Source organism: Triticum aestivum, chromosome 3D (genome assembly GCF_018294505.1).
Source record: "Triticum aestivum cultivar Chinese Spring chromosome 3D, IWGSC CS RefSeq v2.1, whole genome shotgun sequence".
NCBI lineage: Eukaryota > Viridiplantae > Streptophyta > Magnoliopsida > Poales > Poaceae > Triticum > Triticum aestivum.
The window spans coordinates 591801940-591811488 of record NC_057802.1 but is presented as its reverse complement, the minus strand read 5'-3'; the positions used below and the strand labels follow the sequence as shown (position 1 = coordinate 591811488).

The following is a 9549-nucleotide window of genomic DNA, read 5'->3' as shown; positions in this document are numbered from 1 at the left end:
CCCCGGTTATGGACATCTTGAGTATCTGGTTCTTGGATTATCATATGGATCTCATCACTTTACTTAATTAATTTGTTGGGTTCTTAACTTTTTAATTGGGATTGAGTTGGAGGAACCTTCTCAATAATTTTCAACCAACTTTGTAGTTAAATAAAATATATTCCTTTGTAGTAGGGAAAATTGGCTTTTCGCATAAACATTATAACCATAGAGCCTCCACCAGCCAAATATGCATGTAGTGTTAGCTATTATTCATCATTGCTCTATGGTGTGAATTTGCCAGTACATTCAATGTACTGACCCTTTGTGGCTGCAACGTCTCAGGTTGCAGGAACCTTACGACGAGTAAGTGATACGTTAGGGTTACGATTTCTACACTCAACCTTGCCGTTGGTGTTGATGGGAATCCACAACCTTGTTGTTACTTCCGCTATTTGGATTGAGGAAATAGTATTTACGTTACTCTATACATGTGATTTACCTCTGTTATAAATCCTCGAGTACTGTGTGTGTCAGCATACCGATCCAGGTATGACACTTAAGCACAGAGACTTGACCGTCCGAGGTCGGGTCGCTACAAGATGGTATCAGAGCACATGTTGACTGTAGGACGTGACCCCTAGAAATTGGCAAGCCCATAGGAAAGATTTTCTCTACAACTTCATTTTTCAAAAAGATCTTCTACCTCTCTTCTCTTCTGAGTTAATTCAAATACTCCCTTTTAGTTAGACCATACCCCTTTTCCCATTTGACCACATGAAGATTTGACTGATAGACCACTCCAAGAAATACAAGATATCAGACAACTAAGACCACTTTCGGAATGAAGAGGATTTTACCGTGCATTAGAATAATGGAAACCTCAATGGTTGAAGTTCCCAAGACTAGGAGAACCAATTTTAGTTAATACGTGTGCTTGGGAGTCCTTGCAATTTGAATAAACCAAGATCTTACCATGACTGCAATTTTAGAGAGACGCGAAAGTACAAGCATGTGGGGTCGCTTCTGCAACTGGATAACTAGCACTGAAAATCGTCTTTACATCGGATGGTTCGGTGTTTTGATGATCCCTACCTTATTGACCGCAACTTCTGTATTTATTATCGCCTACGTCGCTGCCCCTCCAGTAGATATTGATGGTATTCGTGAGCCTGTTTCTGGTTCTTTACTTTATGGAAACAATATTATCTCTGGTGCTATTATCCCTACTTCTGCGGCGATCGGATTGCACTTTTACCCAATTTGGAAGCTGCATCTGTTGATGAGTGGTTATACAATGGTGGTTCTTATGAGCTAATTGTTCTACACTTCTTACTTGGTGTAGCTTGTTATATGGGTCATGAGTGGGAACTTAGTTTCCGTCTGGGTATGCGTCCTTGGATTGCTGTTGCATATTCAGCTCCTGTTGCAGCTGCTACTGCTGTTTTCTTGATTTACCCTATTGGTCAAGGAAGCTTTTCTGATGGTATGCCTTTAGGAATCTCTGGTACTTTCAACTTTATGATTGTATTCCAGGCAGAGCACAACATCCTTATGCATCCATTCCACATGTTAGGTGTAGCTGGTGTATTCGGCGGTTCCCTATTCAGTGCTATGCATGGTTCCTTGGTAACCTCTAGTTTGATCAGGGAAACTACTGAAAATGAATCTACTAATGAGGGTTACAAATTTGGTCAAGAGGAAGAAACTTATAATATTGTGGCTGCTCATGGTTATTTTGGCCGATTAATCTTCCAATATGCTAGTTTCAACAACTCTCGTTCTTTACACTTCTTCTTGGCTGCTTGGCCTGTAGTAGGAATCTGGTTCACTGCTTTAGGTATTAGTACTATGGCTTTCAACCTAAATGGTTTCAATTTCAACCAATCTGTAGTTGATAGTCAAGGTCGCGTTATTAATACTTGGGCTGATATCATCAACCGTGCTAACCTTGGTATGGAAGTAATGCACGAACGTAATGCTCACAACTTCCCTCTAGACTTAGCTGCTGTTAAAGTTCCATCTATTAATGGATAAGGTTTTTCTGCTAACATATAAGAATTTTTGAAGAAAGAAAAGACAGAAATACCCAATATCTTGCTAGAACAAGATATTGGGTATTTCTGTCTTTATTTTGAATCTTTTTTTCTTCTTAATCTTTCTATTCAGAATTCAGTTAACGACGAGATTTAGTATCCTTTCTTGCATTTTCATAACTCGTGAAATGCCGAGTAGGCACGAATTCCCCCAATTTGCGACCTACCATAGGATTTGTTATGTAAATAGGTATATGTTCCTTTCCATTATGAATCGCGATTGTATGGCCAACCATTGTGGGTAGAATGCTAGATGCCCGGGACCACGTTACTATTGTTTCTTTCTCCTCCTTCATATTGACCTTTTCTATCTTTGCCAATAAATGATGAGCTACAAAAGGATTCGTTTTTTTTCGTGTCACAGCTGATTACTCCTTTTTTCCTTTTTAAAGAGTGGCATTCTATGTCCAATATCTCGATCGAAGTACGGAGGTCAGAATAAATAGAATAATGATCAATGGAAAAAAGAAAAAAATCCTTTAGCTGGATAAGGGGCGGATGTAGCAAGTGGATCAAGGCAGTGGATTGTGAATCCACCATGCGCGGGTTCAATTCCCGTCGTTCGCCCATCGCATTATTGCAAATTCCAAAAATGCAATTTTCCATATTCCTAGTTACGTATTTACTTACGGCGACGAAGAATAAAACTATCGCTATATTTTTTCCTTTTCCTAGTTCTTCTTCCAAGCGCAGGATAACCCCAAGGGGTTGTGGGTTTTTTTCTACCAATGGGAGCTTTCCCTTCACCGCCCCCATGGGGGTGGTCCACAGGGTTCATAACTACCCCTCTTACTACGGGGCGTTTACCTAGCCAACACTTAGATCCGGCTCTACCCAAACTTTTTTGGTTCACCCCAACATTACCCACTTGTCCGACTGTTGCTAAGCTGTTTTGGGATACTAAACGGACCTCCCCAGATGGTAATCTTAAAGTGGCCGATTTACCCTCTTTTGCAATGAGTTTCGCTACAGCACCTGCTGCTCTAGCTAATTGCCCACCCCTTCCACGTGTGATTTCTATGTTATGCATGGCCGTGCCTAAGGGCATATCGGTATAAGTAGATTCTTCTTTTCTCTCAAAAAACCCCTTCCCAAACTGTACAAGCTTCTTCCAAAGCATACGGCTTTCTAGATGTATATGACGATCTCTAGACAGATGGATCTTATATGAATCATATGATGAAGTACCACATGAGTGGATATATAGGAAAGGAATCCAAATCTGCCGAATCGCTCATGTTATGATCTTCTACATCCTAGGTCTCTGCGTTCCGTCATCTGGCTTATGTTCTTCATGTAGCATTCAGATCGAATGACTCTATGAAATTACGTCGATACTTCCACATATTATGGGTAACGTAGGAGACATCCCTATTTTCCCCCGGGGGTCTTAATTACCACTGCTTAGCTTTCAATTTGCCTCTGACCATCAAATTAAATGTGAATAACCCGGCCTCCTCTCTTTGAAACAAGGGGTGCTTCCGGTTCTGTGCGTGCTTCAAACAATTTTGTCTTCTCCATATTACCATATCTCTAGAGCCAATAATTTTCTATGAGGAACTACTGAACTCAATCACTTGCTGCCGTTACTCAACAGTTTTCTGTTGAGGTCTATCCCGTAGAGGTAGTCAAATTGGATCAGTGATCGATTTCTAGGTTTCGTCGTAAACCTAATTGGTTACTTCCAATTACGTAAATCAATAGTTCAAACCGCACTCAAAGGTAGCATTTCCCATTGATATAGGAACTTTTGTACCAGAAACAATAGTATCTCCAATTATAGCCCCTCTGGGATGTAAAATATATCTCTTCTCACCATCCCCATAGTGTATGAGACAAATGTATGCATTTCGATTAGGGTCGTATTCTATGGTTACGATTCTACCAGATATGTCTTTTTGATTCCGTCGAAAATCTATTTTACGGTATAGGCGCTTATGACCTCCCCCTCTATGCCTTGCGGTAATGATTCCTCTGGAATTACGACCTTTACCACAACGGTGCCGTCCATGGACCAAATTATTTCGTGGATTGGATTTCACTTGCCTGTCTACGGTTCCCTTGCGTGTGCTCGGGATAGGTGTTTTGTATAAATGTTTCGCCGTATTATTAAGTATTCTCCTTTAGTTTTTTTCTCTATCTAGAAGTGGAATAGAATAACCCGGTTGAAGGGTAATGATCATACGTCTGTAATGCATTGTATGGCCCAGAATAGGTCCTATTCTTCTACCTTTTCCAGGTAGTCGATGGCTATTCACAGCTACCACCTTAACACCAAAGAAGAGTTTGACCCAATGCTTTATTTCTGTCTTAGTGAATCCCGATTCGACATTAAAAGTATATTGATTCTTTCCCAATAAACGAAGACTTTTTTCTGTAATACTGCGTATTTGATTCCATCCATAAATCGACTTCCCCTCCCATGCTCTGAGTTCCAGTATCGATAAGAATTCGAGTTCTTATTGTTCTTATGTTATGGTATGAATATACCATACCAATTCGTTATGTATGGATGATGGATGAGATTCCATGGATAGAGAGCCAGTTCCAATAGACTTATGGAATGTTCCCGTTCGTGTGCATCCAGCAGGAATTGAACCCGCAAATTTACCAATTATGAGTTGGGTGCTTTAACCATTCAGCCATGGATGCTTAACAGGGATCATCGTACATCGTAAATAACCAATTTTCATATAGAAAGACATATCATAGAAAAATGAAATCGAAAATATTCCGAGATGGCAAATATTCGGAGATGACTATGAAAACACCTCTCTGGATCCTCGAATTGAAAGAGAGATTGAGAGGGATCAAGAATCCTAATTCTCGCTATTTGGAATGGATCCAATTCTATTGAGTCTGAATCATAGTGATCATTTCTCTTTAGCAAAGAATGACCTTGGTTATCAAAGGATTGAACAACCGGGATCCATTTACTTATGATACCTAGTTGGCATTGATAACAAGGATCTAATGAATTATGAGTTTAATAGATCCTCTTTAGCAGAAAGACATATATTCCTTGCTCATTATCAGACAATCACTTATTCCCAAACCTCGTGTGGGACTAATCGTTTTCATTTACCATCTCATGGAAAACCCTTTTCGTTCCGCTTAGCCCTATCGGGTATTTTAGTGATAGGTTCTGTAGGAACTGGACGATCCTATTTGGTCAAATACCTAACGAAAAATTACGATTTTCCTTTCATTAAGGTATGAGGGCTTCTTATTCCACAAGAACGAAAGCACCTTTTCATTCTTTCATATACTAGGGGTTTTTACTTGGAAAAGACAATGTTCCATACTAAAGGATTCGGGTCCATAACCACGAGTCCCAGTGCACTAGATCTTGTAGCACTTAGCAACGAAGCCCTATCCATTAGTATTCCACATAAGAAATCCATTCTAGAAAAAAATACAATTAGATTAGCTCTTCATAGACAAACTTGGGGTTTGCGAGCCAAGGTAAGATCGGCTCGGGATCATGGGACCCTTTTCTATCAGATAGGAGGGGCTCTTGTACAAAATAGACTTACTAAGTAATAACCCCATAGAATCTATCTATATAAAGATAAAGAGGCAATCGTGTCAGGAAGCGGGTTTTTCTTTGGCCAAAAGGTACTTCGAACTTGGAACGAGCATGAAGAGATTAACAAGACTTCTTTCTCTTTTGAGTTTTTCTGGCGGACCTGCCGCGCAAGATCTTTGGTCTTCCCCTGGAACCGATGAAAAAAAGTGGATCGCTTCTTATGTACTCGCTCAGAATGATTCTTCTCTATCTATAGTTCATGGCCTATTAGAAGTAGAAGGTGCTCTGGTGCAATCCTTACCGACAGAAAAAGATTGCAGTCAGGTTGATAATAGTCGAGTGACATTACTTCGTCGGTCCGAACTAAGGAATCTGTTAGAAATGTTTTGAAATGGATATTGTTCTCTCTTTGATCAGGGATTGCTATATGAAAAGAAGTGGAGTTTGAAAAAGGGAACGGAATGCTCAAACCGGAACTGCTAGAGGAACGAATTTTCAATAGCATAACTTGGGCTCCTAGAATATGGCGCCCTTGGGAGAATCTATCTATATAAAGATAAAGAGGCAATCGTGTCAGGAAGCGGGTTTTTCTTTGGCCAAAAGGTACTTCGAACTTGGAACGAGCATGAAGAGATTAACGAGACTTCTTTCTCTTTTGAGTTTTTCTGGCGGACCTGCCGCGCAAGATCTTTGGTCTTCCCCTGGAACCGATGAAAAAAAGTGGATCGCTTCTTATGTACTCGCTCAGAATGATTCTTCTCTATCTATAGTTCATGGCCTATTAGTAGTAGAAGGTGCTCTGGTGCAATCCTTACCGACAGAAAAAGATTGCAGTCAGGTTGATAATAGTCGAGTGACATTACTTCGTCGGTCCGAACTAAGGAATCTGTTAGAAATGTTTTGAAATGGATATTGTTCTCTCTTTGATCAGGGATTGCTATATGAAAAGAAGTGGAGTTTGAAAAAGGGAACGGAATGCTCAAACCGGAACTGCTAGAGGAACGAATTTTCAATAGCATAACTTGGGCTCCTAGAATATGGCGCCCTTGGGACAATCTATCTATATAAAGATAAAGAGGCAATCGTGTCAGGAAGCGGGTTTTTCTTTGGCCAAAAGGTACTTCGAACTTGGAACGAGCATGAAGAGATTAACGAGACTTCTTTCTCTTTTGAGTTTTTCTGGCGGACCTGCCGCGCAAGATCTTTGGTCTTCCCCTGGAACCGATGAAAAAAAGTGGATCGCTTCTTATGTACTCGCTCAGAATGATTCTTCTCTATCTATAGTTCATGGCCTATTAGAAGTAGAAGGTGCTCTGGTGCAATCCTTACCGACAGAAAAAGATTGCAGTCAGGTTGATAATAGTCGAGTGACATTACTTCGTCGGTCCGAACTAAGGAATCTGTTAGAAATGTTTTGAAATGGATATTGTTCTCTCTTTGATCAGGGATTGCTATATGAAAAGAAGTGGAGTTTGCGAGCCAAGGTAAGATCGGCTCGGGATCATGGGACCCTTTTCTATCAGATAGGAGGGGCTCTTGTACAAAATAGACTTACTAAGTAATAACCCCATAGAATCTATCTATATAAAGATAAAGAGGCAATCGTGTCAGGAAGCGGGTTTTTCTTTGGCCAAAAGGTACTTCGAACTTGGAACGAGCATGAAGAGATTAACGAGACTTCTTTCTCTTTTGAGTTTTTCTGGCGGACCTGCCGCGCAAGATCTTTGGTCTTCCCCTGGAACCGATGAAAAAAAGTGGAGGGCTTCTTATTCCACAAGAACGAAAGCACCTTTTCATTCTTTCATATACTAGGGGTTTTTACTTGGAAAAGACAATGTTCCATACTAAAGGATTCGGGTCCATAACCACGAGTTCCAGTGCACTAGATCTTGTAGCACTTAGCAACGAAGCCCTATCCATTAGTATTCCACATAAGAAATCCATTCTAGAAAAAAATACAATTAGATTAGCTCTTCATAGACAAACTTGGGGTTTGCGAGCCAAGGTAAGATCGGCTCGGGATCATGGGACACTTTTCTATCAGATAGGAGGGGCTCTTGTACAAAATAGACTTACTAAGTAATAACCCCATAGAATCTATCTATATAAAGATAAAGAGGCAATCGTGTCAGGAAGCGGGTTTTTCTTTGGCCAAAAGGTACTTCGAACTTGGAACGAGCATGAAGAGATTAACGAGACTTCTTTCTCTTTTGAGTTTTTCTGGCGGACCTGCCGCGCAAGATCTTTGGTCTTCCCCTGGAACCGATGAAAAAAAGTGGATCGCTTCTTATTCCACAAGAACGAAAGCACCTTTTCATTCTTTCATATACTAGGGGTTTTTACTTGGAAAAGACAATGTTCCATACTAAAGGATTCGGGTCCATAACCACGAGTTCCAGTGCACTAGATCTTGTAGCACTTAGCAACGAAGCCCTATCCATTAGTATTCCACATAAGAAATCCATTCTAGAAAAAAATACAATTAGATTAGCTCTTCATAGACAAACTTGGGGTTTGCGAGCCAAGGTAAGATCGGCTCGGGATCATGGGACCCTTTTCTATCAGATAGGAGGGGCTCTTGTACAAAATAGACTTACTAAGTAATAACCCCATAGAATCTATCTATATAAAGATAAAGAGGCAATCGTGTCAGGAAGCGGGTTTTTCTTTGGCCAAAAGGTACTTCGAACTTGGAACGAGCATGAAGAGATTAACAAGACTTCTTTCTCTTTTGAGTTTTTCTGGCGGACCTGCCGCGCAAGATCTTTGGTCTTCCCCTGGAACCGATGAAAAAAAGTGGATCGCTTCTTATGTACTCGCTCAGAATGATTCTTCTCTATCTATAGTTCATGGCCTATTAGAAGTAGAAGGTGCTCTGGTGCAATCCTTACCGACAGAAAAAGATTGCAGTCAGGTTGATAATAGTCGAGTGACATTACTTCGTCGGTCTGAACTAAGGAATCTGTTAGAAATGTTTTGAAATGGATATTGTTCTCTCTTTGATCAGGGATTGCTATATGAAAAGAAGTGCAGTTTGAAAAAGGGAACGGAATGCTCAAACCGGAACTTCTAGAGGAACGAATTTTGAATAGCATAACTTGGGCTCCTAGAATATGGCGCCCTTGGGAAAATCTATTTGATTGCAGGGTTTTGTTCCGAAGCAAAGATATCCGCGGAGGCCGGTTCGTTCGTCCTATTCTGATATTCAGGACCAAGAGGTACTGGATTCTCTTTCGGATAGGCCCTGAAAGGAGAAGAAAGGCTGAAATGCCAACGGACCTCTGTCTATTCTCTAATTCACCCGATCCGATAGTACCCGTTTTTGGAACGTCCAGTGCCAAAGTCACTGAATGGGTAAGTCACCAATCCAATCCCTTTGACAAATCGGATGTCGTATTAGATATCATATTCTATATATATAGAAATATCATAGATAGAATAGACATATAGAATTTTTGGTCGGCAAATTCGAAGGAATCATTGAGTGAAAAAGGAGCAAAGAATGACAAAAGACGAGACTCTACTAGTCTTCACTCTTGTGGTTTCCTCTTCCTCGGTTTCTGTTTTCTTATTCGGGATCTTGCTTTTCATGGTTCTCATCTCTGCAACTCGCGATTTTCGCGAGAGAACCAAATCCAAGTTGGTGAAGATCATGATTTGGGCTGGCACGGGGATCGTTTGATCGATTTCCTTGATTTGATCACTACTTAATGGGCGTGCGCTCAAAGGATACAAACAGGGATTCGCAAACAAAAAGGGGAATTCGTAGTCACTTTTTCCTGTCGCGTAAAAAAAAGTCTTTACGCGAGAGCAATAGAGGTTGGGATACATCTATCTCTTCTGAGCAACCTCTTTTGGATTCTTAAGACCACCCTTGCAGTAGGATACCATCTGCTTTGGGTTCTTTATTATCTCCTTCGAGGGATTTTTAGGATCGTTCAGGCT

General features: G+C 40.6%; 1 protein-coding gene and 1 pseudogene across 2 annotated transcripts; one reads left to right on the top strand and one right to left on the bottom strand.

Annotated features, from left to right (window-relative positions):
- Window positions 1-940: 940 nt before the first annotated feature.
- Window positions 941-2118, top strand: LOC123080763 (photosystem II protein D1-like; annotated as a pseudogene). Its single transcript, XR_006438539.1, has one exon. The product of XR_006438539.1 is annotated as a photosystem II protein D1-like (transcript).
- A 13-nt stretch (window positions 2119-2131) lies between these two features.
- Window positions 2132-4721, bottom strand: LOC123076604 (50S ribosomal protein L2, chloroplastic-like). The gene is made up of 3 exons (XM_044498764.1): window positions 4687-4721; window positions 3787-4196; window positions 2132-3140 (listed from the first exon to the last, which is right to left on the bottom strand). The coding sequence occupies exons 1-3, from the start codon at window positions 4719-4721 to the stop codon at window positions 2698-2700; spliced, it is 888 nt and encodes a 295-aa protein (XP_044354699.1). The 3' UTR covers window positions 2132-2697.
- Between the last annotated feature and the right edge of the window lie 4828 nt (window positions 4722-9549).